Source organism: Micropterus dolomieu, linkage group LG01 (assembly GCF_021292245.1).
Source record: "Micropterus dolomieu isolate WLL.071019.BEF.003 ecotype Adirondacks linkage group LG01, ASM2129224v1, whole genome shotgun sequence".
Taxonomy (NCBI): domain Eukaryota; kingdom Metazoa; phylum Chordata; class Actinopteri; order Centrarchiformes; family Centrarchidae; genus Micropterus; species Micropterus dolomieu.
The window spans coordinates 42,275,642-42,299,978 of record NC_060150.1 but is presented as its reverse complement, the minus strand read 5'-3'; the positions used below and the strand labels follow the sequence as shown (position 1 = coordinate 42,299,978).

Here is a 24,337-nt window from a genome sequence, read left to right as displayed (position 1 = left end):
ACGATGGTCCTCAGACTAAAGCCTCGTAATAAGGTTATATCCAAGTGTAGACAGCGTAAAGAATATGTTGTTTAAACAAAATGCAGTGCGGAGGAATGTAGAGGAGGAGAGTCTCATAAGTGCTACACACACTGTAGCATCAGTAAGTTAAATCTGTACTGCACATCATTGATTACCTTCTTGGGCTGGATTTCACTTGACCCCGTTTCTGACCGACTGTCCGCTCCATCACTTTCACTGCCTGGACTGTCCTTACCTACACACACACACACACACACACACACACACACACACACACACACAGAATAGACAGTACACTTTACTTTGCTGCTGCTCTTCTGCAATTACTTATTTATATGAAAATGTCATGAACATTCAAACATGAAAAAGCATTAATATGGCACCCAGAGCAAGTTGCTTATGCTTTTTTTTTTATGTCTGGGTGCCTTCCCACCATCTGACTGGCTGAAACTCACTGGAGCGGCCGCTGCGCAGCTCCTCCTGGGAGGTGTCTAAGGAGGGCGTCTCCGACTCTGCCTGGATCTCTTTGGTGAAATTGGAGGGAAACATCCCAGTCTTCCCATTAAGAAACCCCTCCCACCAGCCCTCCTCTACCTGAACACACAACACGCAGTACCATACAGAGAAACCAGACAAAGATTTACACATACTACCACTCGCAGAAACATATCTACACACAAACATGGAGGAACTCATATGAAAATACTTGCACATACAAAAACACACTCAAACCTCAAATGTGCACCGACTCTCCAAAGGAGAGGAGCTGTGTGTATGTTCATGTTTAAGGTCAATTTTGCCAAAACGTCACATCAGAGTGGCATCTGTGCAAACCAGAAAGGCACTAGACCTTTTTTCACTGCAGATGTTTCGACTTCTCATAGCAGGAAAAATACAGGGGAAACTAATTTTGCTAACAATGGCAAAGTGCAAGAAAAGCCATAGCCACAGTCAGCCTACATGCATAATACAAGGACGTAGCTCAACTAAATGGACTGCAGTCATTTTTAATGTTATCAATTACACCTGTGCTTTTCCAGCTGTGACATGTCAAAATGTCTGCTGTGTAAAATGGCTCTTGGACTGAATTGGAAGTCATCTGGTGACTCTATCCCTTCACAATACTACTACTGGTTTAGGGCAAAATTACATTTCTCATCTGCTGCTACATAATGAACCATCAAGACCTCTCGGGTGGTCTGTTCCCAGGCGTGTTCACTGTCCCTGTAGTCAAACCAACAAGGAGAAGCAGCATTCAGTTTCTATGCACCACACACCTGGAACAAACTCCCAGAAGACTTTAGGTCTGCCCCAATACTCAGTTCTTCTAAATCGAGCCATGAAACATCTGTGTTTGCCGCCGCCTTTTATTCATGCTCCATACTGTAGCTACACTAATCTGTTTTTTAAAATCCTGTTATCACCTTGTGTTTCTTTTATATTTCATGTACAGCACTTTGAACTGTTGATAGGTGAGCAAAACTACTTAAGATCATTTAAAGATTTTAGACAGCCTGACTGTTTAGACTGATATTGATATTTAAGAGTTCAAAAAATCTGATAACATGTCACATAACATTAAGGATCCCTTCAGGGCTGCAACTAACAAATACTTTCACCATTGTTTATTCTTCCAATTGATTGTTTGATTAATCACATAAAGTTTTGAGAGTAAAAATATTAGAAAGTGGTGAAATAAAACGTACTGCACAAACTTCATGCTCTAAATATTCAGTTAACTATAACAAAATAACTGGTTAACTCATGGTTTAATTTATTAATCATTTCATCTCTAGATCCTTTATTTGTTTTTTTTAAAGAATTACGAGATTTTAAGTTCTCAGTGCTCTCTAGTGGACATCTATGTCATGGGAATACTTTATAATCTAACATGTCTCCTTATAAAAACAAGCCACAAACATACTAACAATACATCTGTTTGTGTATTTTCAGGTTGATTCCTGCCGACTTGCCTTATAGGTTTGAATTAATGAGAAGCTCCATTATGACTTCAGTAAAATGTAACCATCTTACCTCTGATATAATCTCAATGACGTCGCCTATTTTCAACTCTAGCTCATCTTCATGCTGAGGCACGTAGCTGAATGCCGCTTTACACCTCCGCTTACGGATTTGCTCTCCTGCAGTGCACACACGCACACACAGACACACACATACACACGCACACACAGAACAAGAACACAGACAAACATATTTAAGGCTTACATGTGACATAATTAGCTCACACACTTATCCATAATCCATGACTTACAGTGAGCGAGCAGGTGTTCACTGATTTATTAAAAGCCCTCATGGCTGAAGATTGACAACGCTTACCTTTGACCACCTTACTACCCAGCAAAGACACCAAAAGCTTCACACTGGCCTTGCAGTTGTTTGTCTTACACTCATTAGCCTTCTCATTACTCATTTTTGACTCACTCCACACCAGCTGGGGTATTAATAACTAACCCTGCAATTCTCCCTTTGTCCACAAGGTGTCACTCCTTATGTTAAATTTGAAGTTGTTGCATATAAGGGTGTGTATGCATGTATATGCAGTGGTAGAAGAACTATTCAAATACTTTACTCAAGTAAAAGTATGTAAATACAATGATCAAAATGTACATATTATAGTAAAATGTATTAAAGTAACAATACTAAAAAATGTCCCTTGTTATCCTATTATATATATTACATCATTAGATTATTATTATTCGTACATCAAAGTAAAAGCAGGATTTGAACTTTTTTGCTTCACACTGCAACTAATTATTATTTTCATTATCTGCTAATTATTTTTTCCATTTATCGACTGATTGTTTGGTTTATAGAAATTCAGAAAAAATTGAGAAATGCCATCACAGTTACCGAGAGCCCGATGCGTTGTTTCGTCCAACCAACAGTCCAAACCGAAACGTTATTACCAATAAATGAAACACACACATTTGTGAAGCTGGAACCATGACATGTTTTTAAGTCAAACGACTAATTGTTTCAGCTGTGCTTGTACATGTTCATATAGTTTGTGTGCACAAATCTTAATTTGTTAAGTGACTAGTAACTAAAGCTGTCATTTAATTGTATGGAAGTAAGAAGTACAATTTTTACAAGAAGTGTAAAGTGGTATGAAAAGAAAAGACTCAAGTACCTAAAATGTATACTTAAGTACTTGATTGAGTGTACTAAGTCACATTCCACCACTGTGTTTACATGTTAGAACGGGGAGGAATGCTTGACCCAAATCCTTCCTCACGCTAATAGGATCTATGTTTGAGACTGAAGACCTGCCTAACAACTACAACGTGTGAATGTATGTGACTGTGTGAGAGTCAAGTACCTTTCCTGGCCGGTCGTACGCTGGAGTCGGACACGGGGCTGGCCCTTCCATTAGAGAGGTCAGATCTGATCGTGGCTGTCTGTCCTCCATCCCTCTTTGTCTCTTTCTTTATCTCCTACGAACAGAGAGAAGAACAGGAGGCAATGAGTGGAGGAGGAAGTGTGGGTGAGGAAGGATAGTGGGAGGGATGTGGTAAAAGGAGTAGGTAGGTTCAGGTGAGAAAATGTAGGTTACAGAAACAGGACAGAAAAAGTGTTAAACGTTAAAATACATCTTCCATCTAAATGGAAACTTTATTATAAAATAACATCAGAGGAGAACTTGACCCATATACTATGATAAAACAGAAATATTTTGATAAAAAATAACAATGAATTTGTTTTAATGTTGGATCATGAACAAAAACAGAATTACATTTATCTGAAACTAATGCACAACATCATGACTAAAATCTGACTTAAATACAATAAAGCAGTGATGGGGACTCGAGTTTGAGACTCGGACTCGAGTCCGACTTAAGTTGCACACACAGTGACTTGAGACTCGTCCTCAAAAGACTTCAGACTCGACTCGGACTCGAGGTGCGGGATTTGTGAACAAAGTTTATTTTTAGGCTCCTCTCCCTTCGTTACCTATTACCTGCCTACGGAACAGGTAGCAGCTGAACGCACGGCCACACGTACGAGAGGACAACAAACAGCGGCAGCTGCTGTGCCATTCATCATAAACGTTGGCTTTAAAAGTTCATACAACTGGAATCAAAGAAGCACTGAACGCAAAATAGCTTAGTAACCTGAGGTTAATAAACATGTTTAGCTCAGCATTGGCCATCTAACATTAGCTTGCTTCTTGCTTTAGCTATGACCTACGAGAGGTTAGGTCCGACTGTTGTTGAATGAAAAGAAGAATGAGCGTTTATTTACTTGCCAAACTTGCGGTGGTCGATTAACGTAATTATTTGCTCCCCGCTGAGTGCCATCATGTTAATTATTACCGTTGGCTGCAAACAGGTTACAGGTTCATTTTTAATCATGTAACGTTACAGTTTTATTTAGTTAACATTAGGCCTACACTGGTTTGAGAGTCTGGTGGTGACTTACAGTAGTTTATAAGCTGTCATTGATTGCATTGCACATTACATGGTTGTACTCTGTATGTGAAAAACAGGTTACAGTTTATCGTTGATCATGCAACGTTACAGTTTTATTTAGTTAATGTTACACTGGGTCTGAGTCTACAAAATGATAAATATCATAAAACAAAAATATGCTGTGATATTTACAATGTAATTTGCACCTTTAGGCGCTTAAATGACATGAAAGGTGGCAATTCTGTTACTGTAAATCATGACAAAACCTTTTGGTGTGTCACGTTACCATGAGAATGATTTGTAATTAATGTTGTGAACATCAGGAAATTCACAAACATGACAAACGCTAGGGTTTTTTGGATACATTTGACAAAATTATGAATGGAAGTGTCAATCTAATCAAAGTACCATGGCCTGGCTCTTGTTGTCAAAGAAACGGGAAATGTTTACCTGTAAAAGCACTACTATTGGATTAGGTTTAATATTGGGTACTGATATAATGTAAAAACAAAAGATAATCTCAGATCAAACTAAAATGTACTTAAACACATGAAGGTCCCTGGATATAAAAGCACGACTGCATACAAACCTGAAGGTTATGAGGTTATTTGTTATGCAATAAACTTACTTATGTATTCAATAAATGCAAATAAGGTTTGTCATACTGTCTCTCCGTTTGAGTCCAGCACTGTGCTGCAGATGCTGCGGAGGAGCAGCAGTATTAGATGACAGTAACCCAGGTGACCCTCACTGTTTACCTGCAGACGACCAGCCAGATCTGGACAAACACACAAACATGAGACCGGCCCCCCACCCCCCATCACTGCTGCAATCTTTCCCTCTGTCCGCATGACTTTCACTTGCATAAAGAATCACAAGACGCCATGCGAGACTGATCAAGAAAACCGGAGCGAGGCGAGGCAGACAGAAGAACCAACAAGCCGGCAGATGGAGGGACAACAAACAGGGAGACGTTCACATTCAAACACACAGGCCCAGGAAAAACTACACATGACGGTTCACATCTCTTCGCCACATTCATCATGACACTGTTTCATAAGCTCTGGCCTTTGGCGAACGCAGCTCAGTGAAGCATACAGGCCCCGGCGTACTGACTCACAGAATCTAACCCCTCACACGCACTCTGGTTATGTTTGGCCTGGTGTGGCGTGAAAGCCTTAATGAGCCTCTGAGATCCAAAAATATCAACAAGAGAAGTGAAGAACTGCTGAAACTCATCTTAGGCTAAGAGCCATTTTAGGAGCTTCCACAGCTGGGGAGTGGACGTAACACTGGAGCATGTGTGAAAATAAGTGTGAAAGCAACGGAAAAAACAGCTACTCAGCAGAGAGAGAATGACATGTGACTACTTAACACAGACAAAACTGGACTAATCATCATAAGGTTTCTTGTCTTTCTCCTCTCTATAAATACTTACTACTACTTCAAAATACTAGAGACAGAGTCAGGCTAGCTGTTTCCCCATGCTTCCAGTCTTTACGCTAAGCTATGCTAAACGTCTGCCAGCTGTAGCATCATATTTAGCGTACAGACTCACACTCTTGGCAAGAAAAACTTTATTTACCAAAATTATATCTTTAACCTGCATTACTTGATGTTTTGGCTACTTTGGGGCGGCGCAACATATGTATGACTGTGTTGAGCAGGTCAACGATTGGATGTGCCAGAATTTTCTTCAATTGAACAAAACTGAAGTTATTGTTTTTGGAGCCAGGGAGGAACGATTGGAAGTCAGTGCTCAGCTTCAATCGGTAATGATTGGAACCACAGACCAAGCCAGAAATCTTGGTGTAGTCATGGACTCAGAGCTGAATTTGAGGAGCCATATTAAGTAAATTACAAAGTCAGCCTACTATCACCTGAAGAATATATCACGGATTAAAGGACTTATGTCTCAGAAAGACCTTATCCAAACTTATCCATGCATTTATCTTCAGTCGACTCGACTACTGTAACAGTGTCCTTACAGGGCTCCCTAAGAAATCCATCAGACAGCTGCAGCTGATTAAGAACGCTGCTGCTGCTCAAGTCCTCACTAAGAGGTCTGCTGAAACTGTCATTTCCCTGTTGCTTTTATGTTTTATTTAAAGCACTTCAAATTACCTTGTTGAAATGTGCTATACAAATAAACTTGCCTTGCCTTGCCTATAAATACAACAGTTCCCCATTTTCACACTCTGCAAACACAGAGCTACGTCAGCATTAAGTTGGAGCCTTGTTTCTGGCCTCCCGAAAAATATAAATTTTTCTTTTAGCTCTAATTTGCTCTCCACCACCTCCTGAAATATAGCTCTTTACCCGCTAAATGCTCCACTATTCACCAGCTCCGTCGCAAACTTTGTCTGTTTGCCATTAGCGGTGTGACGGTTGAACAAGTCCAAAGCCTCCACACCCACACAGCCTCTGTATTTAAAGCACCCATAAGGAGTCTCACTGTAACACTGATGCCTCTATATAATAAGCATATGAGACCTTCAGCAAGAAGATTTCTATGTAGTTTTTATTAATCCCTGTTACTGCGTCAGATTCCCTGCAAAATCAGATGAAACGATTTAAGACACGCAGACCAGAAAGCCTATGTTTACATTTTCCCTGGTTTTTTATTTTTTGCATTATATTTTGTGGATATGTATGACCGCGGGGCAGGATCAGCAAAGAGAAAAAGGGACAGATAGAGCATGGGCGAAAACACGAGTTAACTTTGGAGAGAGTTGCTTAATTTGAAAAGATTCAAAGTAATCAGTAATTCATTTAATAATCTATTAATGTTTAGATCATTTTATATGCAAAAGTGGCAAAAACTTCACATGTTCCAACTGCTCAAATGAGAATATGTACCGGTTTTGTTATGATTGGGTTTCGGACTGTTGGTTGGACAAAGCAATTTAAAGATGTCACTTCTTGTGAAATTGTGAGGTGGATTTTTCCCATACACACACACATACACACACACACACACACACACACACACACATACAGACATATACATACATACACATACACACACACATACAGGTCTAATGTGTATACCATCTAGCTATCTAACAGAGACAAGACAGAAATTGGCAGATTGATTTTGTAATTTCTTGTTTTGTTTTATGATTTTAGTCCACCAGTTGGTGCTTGTTAAGTAGGCTAATGCAGTGTTAATGTAGAGCCAGGAAACAAAGAAAATAGACATTGATTCTGCAGTTAGAGTGCAGACAGACTGTCTCTAACTCTGCATGCCTTCATGTACTGCAGAACAGACACATATAGACACACATTCATTCAGAAACTCACATGCACAGACAGACACAAAGAAAACGCTTTCAACTTGGAAACACTGCACAATCCAACCTACACAAAAACCCACAGCGCCCATTTCTTAACCTACTGCTTCCCTTTTTGTATGAGTGGTGAAGGAGAGGCGGTGTTTACTAGCTGTTTGGCTTTATATGCTTCATGAAAAGAAACTGAACATAAATCCTAAAATCTATCTGTTATCTATTAAGGCTGTTTGTTTTAAATAATTAATACATTTGACTTTGGAGGACTAAGAATGGCGTGGTTTTGTAAAAGAAGTCAAAGAAAGAGCCAACTGTTCTTGGAGGCCTTTGTTACTACTTGGACCGCATTCATGCTCTACTGCAATTCCTCCTGTGGGGATATGGAGGTAACCCAAAGTTAAAAAGGAAACCCAGCTGAAAAGAAGAGAGGAAGACAACATGATTCATCATATCGGAACAGGAAACACCTGCATAATGTGCACTGCGGTGTTGGTTGTGTGTTTGTCTGTGTACATTCCTAAAAGCCTGACAGCAAGTATGAAGTTTAAGCTGCACTGCTTTAATGTTAAACATTGCTTTGTGCATCCCCCCTCACCAGACCTCTGACCTTTCCTCCCAGCCACAGATACTGCAAAACAATGCACTGCAGCAGCTAACCGCCTTTATGAAGACAAAGTTAGCACGAATCACAATCAGAGACAAGAATGTGGAAACCAAGAGTACTTTGCTTGTAGAAATCCTTGTGAAATGCACAGGAACAATGATGCAAAATATTATTTCCCCTCTTTTCATAAACCCTATCCTGATTACAGTGGTAACAGTAATCATACTGATACAGACAGAAAGTTTTTACACGAGCTGTTATAAAAGTATTTTTGTATGATTTTTAAGATATGTTAACAGGCACAGTGAGACTTTGTGGTTCAAAATAGAGCTCAACTAAGATTAACAGGAAAATTAATCTGCAACCATTTTGATAATCAATTAAGAAGGCCTAACTCAAATGTAAGAATTTGCTGCATTTATATTATGCCGTATCCGTAGCTGAATATCTTTGGGTTTTAACAAGGCATTTACAAACGATACCTTGGAATCTAGGAAACTGTTATTGGTATTTCTTTAGACAAAGCAAGTCATTTCAATAAAATAAGCTTAAATGTATAGTTGTGTTCAACTGGAAGCCAGCCATTTACATTATTAAAGCACTCAAGTTACACTATCACTTAAAATAAATGTCAACTTTAGCGTGCTTGTTGCCAAATTTAGCAACTTTTCAGACATCTTCAGTGACTTTAGTTCTTAAAAGTAAACTAAATCCAGCTGCTCCTCTGTACCATGAACAGCAATGTTTAGCATTGTATGTCAAATCAGAGCATGTGATTCTGAACACCTGCTTGTCTATTCCACAGATGTCACATGATTACAGCCCTTCCCAAAAACAGACTTTAACTGAAAATATTCAGCATGTCAATCAAAAGTCAAAATAATTGTTAGTTGCAGCACTTATATTGTCAGTACAGTCTTTTAGCAGCAATACTGGAGCTCCATGTTCTTGAGAAACAGTGAGAGTAATATTAATGCACTATCTCAGATTTGAAAAGATATGGTTAACCTCTGTGTGTTTTTTGATAAAGAACTGAGCCTTTTCACAGTATAAAGTATTTTGTCAACGTCAGTTTAGCTGGTTGGACTGCTAATAACTGCTAACAAACTAAAATTGGAAAACTAATGCATCTTCCATACGCTAGCATTAGTAGCTTGTAGTCTCACCATATCTGTAACATCAGTTGCTTTGCTAAATTTAAAGAGGCGGTATTATGCTCATTTTCAGGGTCAAAATCTTATTTATGGGTTGTACCAGAACAGGTTTACATGGTTTCATTTTCAAAAAACTCCATATTTTTGTCATACTGCACATTGCTGCAGCTCTTATTTTTACCCTGTGTGTTGAACTCTTCGTTTTAGCTACGGAGTGATACATCTTACCTTTACAAGATATTTGTTGGGAGTTGCACATGCGCAATTCCTAGTTAAGGACTATACTAGCCAATCAGAAGCAGAGTATGGCGGGTCGTGAGAAGCCCGTAAACACGATCCAGCTGTATATCCCCTTACCAGCTTGGCAACGTGGACTGGAGCAAGAGTTTCAGAGTGGTGAGTTATTAATCTGTAACAAATGTATCTTTCATCCATAAAGTTTTAACCTGTTTTAACCTGCTTTACTGAAAATTACTGATTGAAATGTTTTTTTTTTCGCAGTTTTAACTCCAAAACACAATGTTGTTGCTCCGAGTCAAAGCGGGCGCCATCTTGATTGTTGCACAATACCTGCGAGCTGCCTGCCTGCCCTCGACATTTCGGCAGAGAGGAAACATGCCGCTTGAGAACACACGGTGTTTTTCGCCATTTTGTGGCCGCCCCGTTGGAGATACATAGACATGCCAAATGAAAGGTCTGCTCAAGCCGGATCGATTGATGCCCCCCCATCACTGTGGGATGTTCCCTTCTCAATCTCCAGGCCTGTAAAGCATGGATGTGCTTTTGATGACAGGAATGTTGATGAATACTCACTTCATCAATATTTCAATGTTTTGTAATTTGGAACTTGGTTGTATGGACAGAAAAAGTGTTTTAAAGATATCAACCAATAAAAGTCAACATTTTAACGGTAAATATTGCCAAAATATGGACATTCGCCTGGTATATTTTGAAAGTGTTGCCCAACTTAACTGAGCTCTTTGTCTATATCACAGTAAAAACGTTATGTCCATTGACTGCCTGGTGGGTAGGGTGAGTGATCCTTTTCAAATTACAACTCTGAGTGGTTTGAAATTTGGAAACCAAGACAGCTTTTAAACAACAAAAAACAACAACAATAAAAGTTAATTCTATGACCTTCAACTGAAAGGCGATTAAGGAGAAATCCAAAACCAGGACAAACACCATGTTACCGAGCGAACACACAGCAAGTAAGTTAACAAATGTTAGTTAAATTGTGGTTTAGCAAACTGTCGCTACAGTTGCTGCTAACATGCAGAAAGGACGAGACAGTCCCAGAACTAGCACACCGGCTCCAGACAGCGATACTCACAACTCTCATGCTGCTATAGCTAACATCACAACAACAACGTGTCTTGGTGAAGTAGAAAGTAAGCTGAATGTCCGTGGGGAAGTCATTTAACGTTACCTGACATACAAATAAATCGTGGCTGGAATAGTATTGTGTGGTGGGGTGCGGGCCATTTTGTTTGTTTCTCATTTACAGAGCCAGGGCTGTGCATAAACACCAGATTTATATTCAGCACACACACAAAACAGGCCATGAAGAGATTTTCACAGCATTTGACAAAAAGAAGTTTTGGATTAGAGTCGCTCCTTTAATAATTTCTGTCTCGGGTGTCAGCTATGATGGCACCATGCATACCATCACTTCCTGTCCCCCTTTCTAACCTGTCTGTTCACATCCCCCACTTCCTACACACACACACACTCATCAGCATTGTGAAGCTTAATGTCACTGATTCCCATAACTGCAGTCTTGTGACAGACCAGTCTGGCATTACTGCATTACTCACAGCCATCTCTTACACACACACACACACACACATCCATGCAAACACTGTCAGTGAGTCTTCATGGGCCCAATGTCCGGCTCCCTGACAGTGAATGAGAGCTGTGACATTCAGTCAGCACAAATAAAGCCTAGCTGCAACGCAAAACCACCTGACAATAGAGACACTTCTTCAGCGCTATCTATATTTGAATGCCATTCTTTGTTGCCCCTTGGCTTGTGGCACTTTTCTACTTCCTCTCATGGCACAGTGAACAAGATACTTCCCTCTTTTCATTACCGCAAACACTTCGGCAGCCTTCGCTGATATTGCTCATTCCTAAACAGTGTTACTGTAATCAACTTATTTTTGGCTGTAACGCAGTAATGTAACGCATTATTGTTGACAACTTCAGCAATCACATTACAGTTCCTAATAACAAAATCATCGCGTTGCTTACTGGTTCTTCAACTATCCGCATAACGAGAAGAGAGAAAAATAAATCAAACATCCCTTTTCGTAACACTTGTCTGACCTCACTTTTGACTTTGTTGCCAGTTCATGAGGACACAGAAATGGGCAGAGCTGTTAAAGACGTCTTTTGAGGGGTGGAGGTATTCTACTCCATATTAGTTGTCCAGTAGGATGGAAGAATCTACTTTAAAGCCATAATTTGGCAACTCAGCCAGAGTAAGTTTGTTGTGTGGGTTTGGTTTGTTAAATGCACAATTTAAATTACATTTTTTATGCTATGTTTTTCATTTGAAGTCTCACCATCATCTGATATTGTGATGAGGGCCAGTGTCTTATTTTTTTATTGATATTATTTTCAAAAAATTAATATTTGCACTAGATGGTTGGAAGGACAACCAATTTTAAGTTATGAGGTTTTGTAATGAAATTCATTATTTAAAAAGTAAATGTTTCCATTGAAATGTCCAATTAAAGTTTTACGCATTATAGTACTGTCCTGTAGCCTTGTTCTTCTCTTATAACCTATATTGTTTTTTGGCAGATAGTGCATCGCAGTAATCCAACAGTAATGTAACTAGTAGTGTAACTAATTACTTTCAGCAGTGAGTAGTAAGGCATTAACAAAAGTAGCTAGTAATGTGCCATCCATTCCTTTTTTTGAGCAACTACCCCAACACTGTTCCTGAATATTTACTCTCACACCTCCATGTCAAATTTACTTTGAGCCACCAGTAGTCTGGAAGAGAAGAAATATGGCCCTGGAAACTTCACCCTGAGTGGACCATGAGAACTGTCCGAAACCTGATCTATCACCCTCAACAACAAGGACGTGAACTAAGAAGGAAAACTGGAAAGCAGCAATTATAAAACATTTGAGAGGCTAGAACAACAGATTTTGGCGTTTTTGGTTAAATAATACCTTCAGTTACTAATTGTTCATCCAAATCACTGCTAATCATTTAAGCTCTGATTTAGGATTTATGTTTACATCTATGTTTCTATGTGTGCAGCTTCAAAGTTCACAGAAAGTGCTCGTGTTTATCCCAGTGTTTTCAGCCTTGCCTGTTTTGCATCATCACTGTGGGTGTAAGAGCTTGGTGCAGAAGAAGGTAATGATGAAATACGCTGAATTAATTAAGTCTACCACACATTTTTAGCTTTGAAAAAAAAATCCTTATCTGTGTTGCTAGACAACTGCTGGGGTGGTGATAAAGGGATTGAACTTCTCTCTCCAGCCTTCTTTTTTCATTCGTTAAAGAAGAATTTCCGTCACTTGTATACAAATGAGTGCAACACCAGGAATGCTTTTGAGGATAGAAAAGTGTGCGTCATTATCCTTATTTGTACAACTCAGCCCGTCTCAGTGATGGCGGGTGTTTCACATTTGAGGGGGGATGGTATAAACACTGGCTTTAAGACAGTCGGACAGCACTCTGTTCGAACTTGTTTATTTCAAGCCTAACCTGGTTTTTAGGCTTCATCATCAATTTTTAACTGCATCACGCCTCATCTTAAAAAAAGACAGAATTAAAGACTTTTTACTAAATATGAAGCATTTACATGGGTTACATAGGAATGGAGACTACATGCATGCAGCCATATATGAAAAGATGTGGTGCTGTCACGTCATGTATTGGGCCTTTTAAAGAGGTCACGTTGAGATGTCATGCTCATTTTTAGGTTCATCATTTTATTAAGGGGTTGTGCTAGAATAGGTTTACATGGGTTCATTTTCAAAAAACACCATATTTTTTGGGATACTGCAGCAACGCTTTTCACCCTGTGTGTTAAACGCTCCATTTTAGCAACTAAGTGAAGCATCTCACTTCCTTTTTTTGATAGGACAAGGGATAGCGAGAGGAAACACGCAGGGGAGGGGAGGCAGCGGGCGGACGTCTTGTCACTGCGAGTGCTAAAGCTCAGTGTGTTTCTCCACCGGTGTTTTTGAGGGTGTGCCCGACTTGCCGCTAGGCGAGCATTATGACGCGTGTTACAAAATAACGCAGTTTATGGAAGTAAAGGCTGGACTACAATCGAACATCATCAACACAGCTTACTAAAATATTATCTTTAGGTTTTTCTACTTATTTGTCACCCATCTGTATGTTGTATTTGAATATTAACAACATGCTATGTGTGCTGCCCTAAAGACAACATGTAACAAGTATTTCACAGCGCTATTTAAACACTGGTTGACATTGCGATCAATTTACATCTCAGGGGATGTAAAAAGATCTCTGGTTTTCTAAGGCCAAAATAAAAAAACAAAAGATCCCAACGTAATCCTAATTTTAATCTCCCTTTGCAAAGGTGAATGTGGTGTGTTTCATTTCACTAAAACAAAAATACACCTCAAATGAACCACACTGCAGTGGCACACTAAAAACTGTGTGTTTTCTCTGTTGCCATTTATGTAGACCCTCTTGTGGGTTTATGAAGCGAGTGAGAGACTGAGAACGAGGGTGTGATTGTCATTACTCACCCTGACAAAGTTATCTGGGAACAACCCCCTGCGTCCGCCGAGCTCGCCTTCCCACCATCCTCCATCGTCCCGCCGTATGTTCACGATGATGTCACCCACAGTCAGGCTCAACTCATCGTCCTGCTGAGCCTCATAGTCGAACTCCACCACGGCCTCCACTGGGCAAAAAGGGCGAGATACACAGAGAATGGGAAAGAGAAAGTGGGTTGACAATAAACTGCAATAAAAGGTCAAACTTAGCAGAGGTGTCACATTGTTCCATATTTACTCTCAGGCACATAACGAGTTAGTTTTAGTTTTGTTTGTTGATTCACAGACTCACTATTGGGACAATTTACATTATCATCCCTGGCTAATGAAGTTATTATTTTACTTGAACAATTTGTACTTAATTTTCCAGAACAGGTTAGGAGATTAGGAGCAAAACTGTTGATGTATGGAGAAAAATGGTTTGTTGAGAAATGGTATAAACAAAAATAAACAATTTATTGTGTCATAAAGAACACAAAAGCAAAAAAGAAGGCCACTATGTGCACATTTACGCTCAGGAACATTACCGTTAGCCCAAGAGACCGGCAGGTTTAATGCAAGAGGAGGACACACTTTGTTTGTTGTGTGAGGTGAAATTGAGAATGAGGTAAATTTTCTGATTTGCTGTCCTGTCTACGAGGACGTAAAGGAGGCTGGATGAACATAAAAAACTGAGTTGTGCTTCAGGAAGGGAACTTTTTTTATTTGCCAAGCTTGGGAGAGGAGGCAGAACATTTTTTTAAGACTGAGCTGTGAAATAACCTGTAATTTTGTAATGAAATGAAAGTTTGACCACTGCAACTGGACTTTTAGTGTCTTATACACAATGTGCAACACATAAAAGCAAAATCAATCCAAATCATATACTGTACATACCTTTCTGCAGCTCTGAGTTTCACTTTCAAACAGGAAAACTGTTTTCACTCACTAATTAAAATGTTTCCTGTGGAGTTTTCTTGTAAACAAATTAAAGTTATGTTTACACTCTGCGTTTCACCAAAATGCATAGTGCATATATCCCTGAGGTCTGCATTTATTTCATCATAACAACAACAACATCAACAACTAGAATGTCCTTGAAAGACCTACATTATGTTTAAACATAAAATCGTGCATTGTTTACATCCATGTTTGCTAACTTGCACGCTTATTTTTCACTGCTATTGTTGGCACATTATTACGTTTTTTGTGCCCTACCGCCACAAACTGTTGATCAGCGTGAAACTAGTGGAATGACGGTTATCTTGTCGGGCATCAATGTGAGCATTCACAATATAAAAGCATATATGCACAAAGCTACAGCATGCTACTAATGTTCAAAAACTCAACAGGATACCTTTAATTACTCAGTCGCTGATACTTTGCTGTGCTTTTGAATGGTATTCGGCCTACTGCCAGTGAAAGTAAAAACTTCTCATAAGATATGTAGTGAATGCATTGAATAGAAAGGTATAAAGTGTATTTCTTTGTAAAAGAAGATGAAAGTTATCACTATACTGAAATAAATGAAAGTTATCACTATACTGATGATTCCAGTGAATATACATTTTTCAACCGATTAATAAAGGATTATCATAGGTGCATTGGCTACAAACAACACATGTTCTGTACTTGATGACTATGGAAAGATGGATTCTTATAGAGTAAAGCTACACAAAATGTGTTGCTTTTGTTTTCTCCTGGCATTTTTAGAAATGAGCTACAGCCAAACTCACTCACAGGATCACGATTAACTCGGCGCCCTCCACTGTTTGCAGTCATGTGATTGAGATGACGTTCAATTTTCAGAATGACGCAAGAAGTGAAAGGCAGAAAGGACGACATAGAGGAAAGCCCGTACTGTACTAGTTGTTGTTTACTCTTTGTATAATCCCAGTCAACATGAGTGTGGAATCTGCAATTGCCCAATAAATTCCTAAATTATGGCTAAAAACCTCCCCCTGTTTTTCCAGGACATTATGATGTCACAGTGAAGTTGACCTTTGACCACCAAAATCGTTCCAGTTCATCCCTGAGTCCAATTGGATGTTGGAGAAATCCCCTCAAGGCGTTCCTGAGATACTGAGAATGCGTTCACGAACATTATAACGTTGTAGTGAAGTTGGCCTTTGACCTTTTGGATATAAAATGTCTGTATAATTGAGCATCTCAACATTTGCTGTGTTAATTTAAGTGTCATATAGATGTATTGTATAAGCTGCTTATGACAATTAGAAAGTACTTAAAAAGTATGACGAGTGTATAACTGCACATGGTTGCTGCACAAAGGTGTACAAGTTTATAATCACAGGTAAAAGTGACTTTGCTATGATGTGGATGGATAAAAACTGAATCATGTGGGATTTAAAGTCTGTCATGTCAAGTCTACCAGGAAAGAGAGGGACAGGTTTAAATGTAAAATATCTGCAGGAGGTGTTGCGTTTCATTGACAGTAACGTGACATGATTTAAAGAAATGACAGTAGAGTAGATGCAGTTGACTGAATAACAACAGTGTCTGTTAAACAGAGAATCTCAGAGCAGCAGACTGGTGAGTATTACATGACTATGATAGGATACTGATAGAATTAGTGCTGTGGAAATGTACTGCACACTGTGTTGACTTTATAAAGACAAGTAAACAGAAAAAAGGAAAATGTCTTGCTCAGTGTAAATAACCACTATTTGAAAAATGCACACAAAAAACACCACGCCATCTCTCTCTCTCTCTCTCCATATTTAACCATCACACACACCAACACAAACATTCGCACACACACAAAAACACCTTGTGACTGCTGGTGCGGCTGATAATACTTGTAAAAATGTACTGAATGTGTCATTTCGCATAATAGCTTCGTTAACCCCAACCCTCTGCGCACACACTCACAAACACACAGATTGGCTGTCGAGGCCTGATCCTTGTCTAAACTGTGTGGGCAGCTAAAGGGGGGGTGGGGGGCTGGAGCGGGGGCGGGGGTGTTTCGGGGCTGGGGTAACCATGGGAACAACAGTACAAAAGGGGTAGCTATGACTCAGACACACTTCCTCCCCCAAAAAGATGTCTCTTTCACATAGTCTAATGTAGATAAAAAGTCACTTTTTTACACAACAGGCAACCCCCCGAAATGATGACACTAGCCAGAATCAACCACATGACCAAACACTTCGTGGTAAAGCGGTGGTGTTAAAGTCAGGGCGTCGCTGCGAGTTTACATCATGAGGGGGGAGGAAGGAGAACTTCCAGAAGACATCAATAATAAGCAGACGACTGTAGTCCAATTTGGCCTTGGTGCTCAGATGGAGAGGGATATAATTCTGGCTTCGGATAGCTACAGAGATTAGCTGCATATGAGACAGTGACGTGGCAACACAAATACCATTTTCTTTTCCTGCTCTCACTTGTGATGTGTATGTGGGGAAGTGGCAGTGACTGTGAGAGTGGAAGTCAAAGGTTCTTCTGTAAGGAGAAGTCTGTGTAGTGTACTGAGTGCATGTACAGTAGTAGTTGTCTCGCAAACCGCATTACAGTAAATCTGAGTGGCAGAGTTGGACAACACACTGCAGTCCACCCGCCCACCCACGTCAGTCAACAACACAAACACACGTGCGCGCGCACACACACTACTGAAGAAGACGACAGCACTGAACGCACATCACAAGTGCAAAGACACAAAGTTAACGCCAAAGGGCTCTAGAGGGGAGCTCTGTCTCATGTAAAGGTATGCAGAAAGAGTGGGAACTGAGTCTTGCGAATATATGAACGATGGATTTGACAATGCTTCTATTTATTGCCTATATGATATGCTGCACAGCATGATGGGAAAGATGCAAAAACAATATGATGGTCACAGCAAAGTATAACATACAAAAAGTCAGGAATGCATATCCATAATTAAGTAATTGATGATTTTATATTAAATGATAATAGTGAAAAGTCCCATGAAAAACATCAATGAACCGATCCTATGATAGAGCTTATACCTCTATTGATTTCCAAAAACATACACAAACAAGACTCCAGATGAATGCTATTGTTGCTCAATGGACGCATAATTGGTAACACGCTAACAAGTGCTCGCCAAAGAGTGCTAATACGTTTGGATCAAACACATGAAAGGACGTAACAGAAATTGTTAGAACCTCTACGGAAGCCCCAAGAGGCCATACATTCATACATCTTATTTCTTCCGTTTTCCAGTGATATCCAGTGGATCAATCCATCCATCATCAACCGCTTATCCTGCGTACAGGGTCGCGGGTGGCTGGAGCCAATCCCAGCTGACATTGGAGCACCCGGAGAGAACCCACGCAGACATTAGTTACGAAATTTTTTTCAAAGCCATTGGATAGCGGGCTGGAACATAGTCAAAGGAGAATTTACATTTTTTTATGCACATTTTCGGAAATGGCAAATGGCACTGGTAGCAACTTGCCTGCTTGAAACACATTCCTGAGAACCTCTATCCATTTTTCTCAGATCAATAATCCTCAGGTCCATGCGACTGGTTTTGTTTTTGGTTTGCAATCCATATGTCTTGTTTATTACAGCCATGTGTAACGTCAACTAACGTAACTACGTTTGCCGTAGCCTGGTTTATTGGCTCCAAACCAGCAAGTGGAAAAGCACCTAATTTGCATTCTTTATTTTTCCACTTAAAATTCGCTTGATAATTAGATGGAAACAGGGCTATTGTGTCTGGTTAGCTCACTACAGGACTCTCAATCTCAGGGTTGTGTATTCAATTCTCATGTTGGGAATATCTTTTCTCTCCGTCTTCAACAAACTAATTCTAAAGAGACCGTTTCACATGCTCACAATAAAGCATGAACACATATTTTCATTTCCCCAGCATCCCCAGGCAGAGAAAAGTCCTGCGCTTCTCATTCAGTGGAATCCAATCTCACATTTCCCTCCGGCCTAAGCTTTCAGTTCAACTCAAATTAAAGTAAATTGCTGTAAAAAAAAAAAAAACTATCACACTTTCATTTTGTGATCAAAATCACTAAGGAGGAATAATTATTTGCTGTTGCTGTCATGACTGAGATCCATTTCAGCACCAGGCACTGTAAAAGTAATCTGGCCACGGGTCATCATTGCTGGCGGGCCAGTCTCGGGAAAACAAAGTTTCGTTACCTCGAGATCTCGAGAAAATTATCCCATTATCTCAGAAAAACAACATTTGTTATTTCGAGATAATGAAAAATACAGTCATATTAGTCAAAATCAGTTCCTCCAGGATTTCGCAGAGCCTTTGTTGTGATTGTTGATGTCTAAAATGCCTGAATTCGTGACAGCTTTTCAAAAGAATTGTAATGAACGTTGTGACATTTGGGGGCATTTTCTGCGATAAAATTGTGGGATAAAATGAAAACTGCATCGTAGATGTGTTTTTTTAAACTTTAGAATTCATTATGTATATTTATAATTATATATATTATAATTCAAAATCATTAAACAGTCCCTCCAGGATTTCACTGACCTAACCCTAACCATGCATATTTAAACCAGCTTATCCTGATTCTTGCAATAGACCAGGATGCATCACCCCGTGTCACAGTGATTTGTCTCATCTGATCAAGATTTCCTTTATGTCCAATCACAATACTGTACATTTTGCGAAACAGTTCACCCCGCTTTGATAAAGATGATTGATACTGTTTTTCACAGCCCTATTCTTTTTTGTCGTGAATGTGAGACGTAGGTGTCGCACGTGTCGCACATGTCTGCTACAACTTGTAAACAAGGAAATGACGTAGAATGATGAAGTGGGGCAGCTGTGGCTCAGGAGGTAGAGGAGGTCGGTGGTTCAATCACGGCTCCTCCAGGCTGCATGCTGAAGTGTCCTTGGGCAAGATACTGAACCCCGAATTGCCCCTGGTGGCTGTTCCGTCCAGTGTATGTATTTCTGTGTGTGAATGGTGAATGCAGATGTAGTGTAAAAGCGCTTTGAGTGGTCAAAAAGACTAGAAAGGCGCTATACAAGTAGGAAGCGTTTACATAACGTATGTGGGAAAAGGTGATGATAGGTCAAATCTGCAGTGATTGGTCAAAATTGCAAGTCGCGCTGAATTCACGATTCATTCATTCTTGAAATCCGACATTGCGAAACCCTGGAGGGACTGTAAAATGTCCCTCTTAGGGCTTCCGTAAAACCTTAGCAGAAACTTGAAATGTTTTAACTTTCTCAGCTGTAATAAAATATAAAATTAGCTTAATGTTTTCTTACTCACACATTTTCCCACAAACACATCCTGATAGCCTGATAGCTGGCTTGCTCAGTTTCAAGAATATGGTGTACAAATATACAGACTACATTTGATTAAAATAAAATATACAAAGGCATGCATTTACAACTAATGTTGAACAAACAAGATGCTTAACCAAACTTGTATATACAGCTGCGAGGATTTGTCTATTGATCAATTAGATGATGATAAGAGAACTAATTAGCAACCATTTTGCTAGTTTGCGTAATTTTTCAACCAAACATACAAACATTTGCTGGTTTCAGCTTCTCTAATATGAGGACTTGCTGCTTGTTTGTATCATATATGCTGGTAAATGGTATGTAAAATGACAAAACATTAGAACAACACCTCTTTGGGCTTTGGGGAGTTGCATTTTTTCCGCTACTTTGATGTTTCACAGATGACTAATCGAGAAGACAATATGCAGATTAGTTCATAATAAAAATAATCATTAGCTGCAGCCCTACTTGCAATAACTTAATATAAGTGGCGATACTGTACATGGTGTCTACAAATGACAGGGAGGTCTTGAGAAGAAAAGAGACAGAATATTTGAAAGTCTACAGACAAAACAAAACTCCCACTCAAGTGGTCAAGAAACACATATACAGGAACTGAGCGTCCTCTGAACAGCTGCAGTTAGTTTAGATAAGAGGAAACTATACAGACACACTGAGCTATGCAAAGCCATGCTGACATTTCACTGGTTTACAGCAGACCTGTGTTTGGTTGCGGGTCTGTTTCAGTGCTGTCGCTGACAATGTCAAGAACAGCTGCGTGTTTCTGTCGGTTAAACATTCACACTGGACCGCAGCCCACTGGGAGTCACCCACTCCAACTGTGGATCAGATCACAGGCTTCAGCAAATTCTTCCACATTAAAGGAAAATTCCCACCGTTCTCTGCTCACTGCGAGGAGTTATATGGTGATGTACACTACTCCCTCAACCTGCATTGTTTATTTCTAATTCCCAGGACTCCCATTTCCCATAATGCCTTACGACAACCCACAGATAAGAACTTTATGCATTCATCTTTGGGTTTTCAATGTATGAGGAAAAAGGAAAGGTGACAGCAAGAGCAAGAAAGAGAGTGAAAGTTTTTCAGTTCCGAGTGAGAATATGCCACAAGGTCACATTGTATCACTTTCTGTTAAAACTAATGACGATAGAGAAACTGAGCTCCTTTTAACGTATGTGTCTGTATAACTGTTGCATCTTTGTGTAAAGTCTGCAAATAAACCCTTTGTCTTCAGTTCTGAGGAACCGAAGGTCACAATTTTATGACAAAGCTGGCACTTTTTTCTCCTTAAAGCTGCAGCAAACGCAAAATTATTAAAACTATCCACTGTAAGCGTAATATCTTGTTTTCGAGTCTTGATTTTACATGTTATCTACAGGGCAAGCATATAAATAACATAAACAACAAAATGGGCCCAGAATGCAAGATGCATACTACGGCTGTTTATAGCTGCCTTTTCAGGCCAGTTTAACTAAGGGCCTCAATGTCTTTTAATTAATGTTCTGCCCCCCTCATGTATGTAAATAGAGAGGACAAAAAATATATAGACAAACACACACACACACACACACAGTAGTTGAGTACAAAACCAACCACAAACTTTGACCTCAGTAATGAACTGGATTTTCACATTTCTGAAAATGTAACCAAAAACTCAACATTATAAACTTCATAAAGATGGAATTTATGACAGAACTGTTGTTTTGTAGAGGTACACTGTGCCTAATAAAGTGGTCACTGAGCGTAGGTGTTGAATATGGGCAAAAAAGTAATAAATAGCCATTACTAGGCAACTTGGCAAATTACTCCTCTTGTCAAAAAAACAGTCATGGACAGATTACCCCCTTGGGAATTCTAATTTGCTGAGGGCCCCCACTGAAAACAATCTTTCTGTGCATTGTGTATGCATCCTGTCGCCGTCAAGTAACAGATTTAAAAAGAGATATGCACAATGAATGCAACATATGAAAGTATGAAAACAATTTTTTACACAGGCCTTTTTTAAGCTATAGCTTAATGTCTACTGTAATTTAGTAGTGCATATTACAACAAATTTTGAACTACCGTAGCACATGCACACAATGAATCAATTTGATTTGGGAGCCCATGATAGCCTGCTTTTCCAAATTGGTAATCCAGCCTTCACTGTAGTGTTCCCTTGAGGTTAGCAGTGCATGGTTTGTTTACATGCAGCAGAGGCAGGTCCAATAGAAAGTATGCATGCAAAGGAAATAGAAAAGTTATTTTAGACAATGGTTGCAACTAATGACTATATTCATTACTGGTTAATATTATAGATCATTCACTTGATTAATCAGTCATTCGTTTACTTTACAAAGTGATCCTTTGCAGAGCAATGACAAGTCACACAGATGAATGTCTTCTAGATACACAGGTTAAAAGTTGCATGAAAGGAAAAAGGAAATAGTACATCCAGCCTTGCAAGACATCTGTGAAATAATCAGCCAATTTTGTATATGTACTGAATCGATTGATTACTCGTCCACTAAACCTGCAATCAAATAATCCTCATGCATTGTGTGCAACAGCGCAGTGCTGTGGGAAACCATGGCGATGATGGGAGGAATGTCACAGTCAGGCCTGTTTCATCCACAGACACATGGAGCTGGAGAGAATCAAACGCTGTGTAACACAATGGGCAGACAGACAGAGTGAATGTAAACGTGTCAACATCTGCAACTCATCAATGTGACCCGCCGCTTTCCTCAAATCGCAGTTGCACGGTCGCGTTGTACACCCACGCGCAGCTTTCTAAGCATGAATAAAAAGCATCGGAAACACTGTGACACGCCAAGCCCGAGCGGTCACTTACAAATAGCCCGGCTATGTCTGAAGCGACGTCAGGAGAGTTGAGGCAGGGAGGAGAGGATAGAGGTGAGGGGGAGGAAGGAGAGAGGCTGAACCCAGCGCGCATCTGGACCGGGCGTTTTTCCTGCCCATCCAGATGCGCAGAGGCGCTGGAGGCTATTTTTGGGCATTCTCTACAATAGAAGCAAAAAAAGCGTTGCATCTCACCCATTTATGTCTCCCGGTGTGCTGGCAGTGCTCCTGCAGGCTGGTTGGAAACGGGGGAGGTGGTTGTTTCAGGTACAGAGGGGGTTTGCACCGGACCGAGCTCCAGCCTCCTGCTCCTACCAGAGTTCCGCTACGGCAGCGCTGAAACGGGAGGAGCGTCAGATGAAACCATATTCCTTCCTCTTTTTTTTTCACTCCGGTGACACGACAGAGGAGGCAGAGCGAGGACCCAGAAAACGGAAAAGCGCTGATGAACAAATCTCTCTCTCTCTCTCGTTGCCTTCAGGTGCATCGCGTAAAACACGACTTCACCGATTTGCGTCTTTATCATAGGCAGACACGGGAGCATATGTGTGACGCAAATTTTGTTGCATGATGCACTGAGATCAGATGGTGGTGACACAGTTGCTCTGTTGTGGGACAGCAGATCTCAATTTTCATGAGTTGGTTTATAATGAAAAGTTTGATTTCTCCCACTATACTGTAAAATGGTGATTTATTTAGATTGCAAAGATTTTTATATTAAATTTTTAAACATACCCCTCTTGAATCAAGTACAATGATTTACAATTTAAGCTCAACTTTAAGGCTTTTGGTTTTTACACCTCTCCTCACCCTCTGTTACTCACACACATTGTCATTTATTTCACTGACTGCCACAACTCACAGCCTTGTTTAGCCTACTTATTCTATACTTTGTCTATAATAATATGATGGCATTTTTGATGGCACATTTGTGTTGACCCCACTGGCTGCTTGGTGTCTGGTACTAT

The 24,337-nt window shown here is 39.9% G+C and overlaps 1 protein-coding gene across 1 annotated transcript; it reads right to left on the bottom strand.

Annotated features, from left to right (window-relative positions):
- On the bottom strand, positions 1-23,755 carry sh3kbp1 (SH3-domain kinase binding protein 1). Its single transcript, XM_046055291.1, has 6 exons — positions 23,565-23,755; positions 14,249-14,406; positions 3,362-3,476; positions 2,056-2,162; positions 477-615; positions 1-256 (listed from the first exon to the last, which is right to left on the bottom strand). Exons 1-6 carry the CDS (start codon positions 23,566-23,568, stop codon positions 123-125), a joined length of 657 nt encoding a protein of 218 aa, XP_045911247.1. The 5' UTR covers positions 23,569-23,755; the 3' UTR covers positions 1-122.
- Positions 23,756-24,337: the final 582 nt, after the last annotated feature.

Bases quoted from the DNA above. Each gene is read 5' to 3' on its own strand.
- sh3kbp1 (XM_046055291.1), bottom strand. The intron at 616-2,055 runs GTAAGATGGTTA...TTGTGTGTTCAG, and splicing joins TCATTGAGATTATATCAGAG to GTAGAGGAGGGCTGGTGGGA. The intron at 257-476 runs GTGAGTTTCAGC...GTGTGTGTGTAG, and splicing joins GCTGCGCAGCGGCCGCTCCA to GTAAGGACAGTCCAGGCAGT.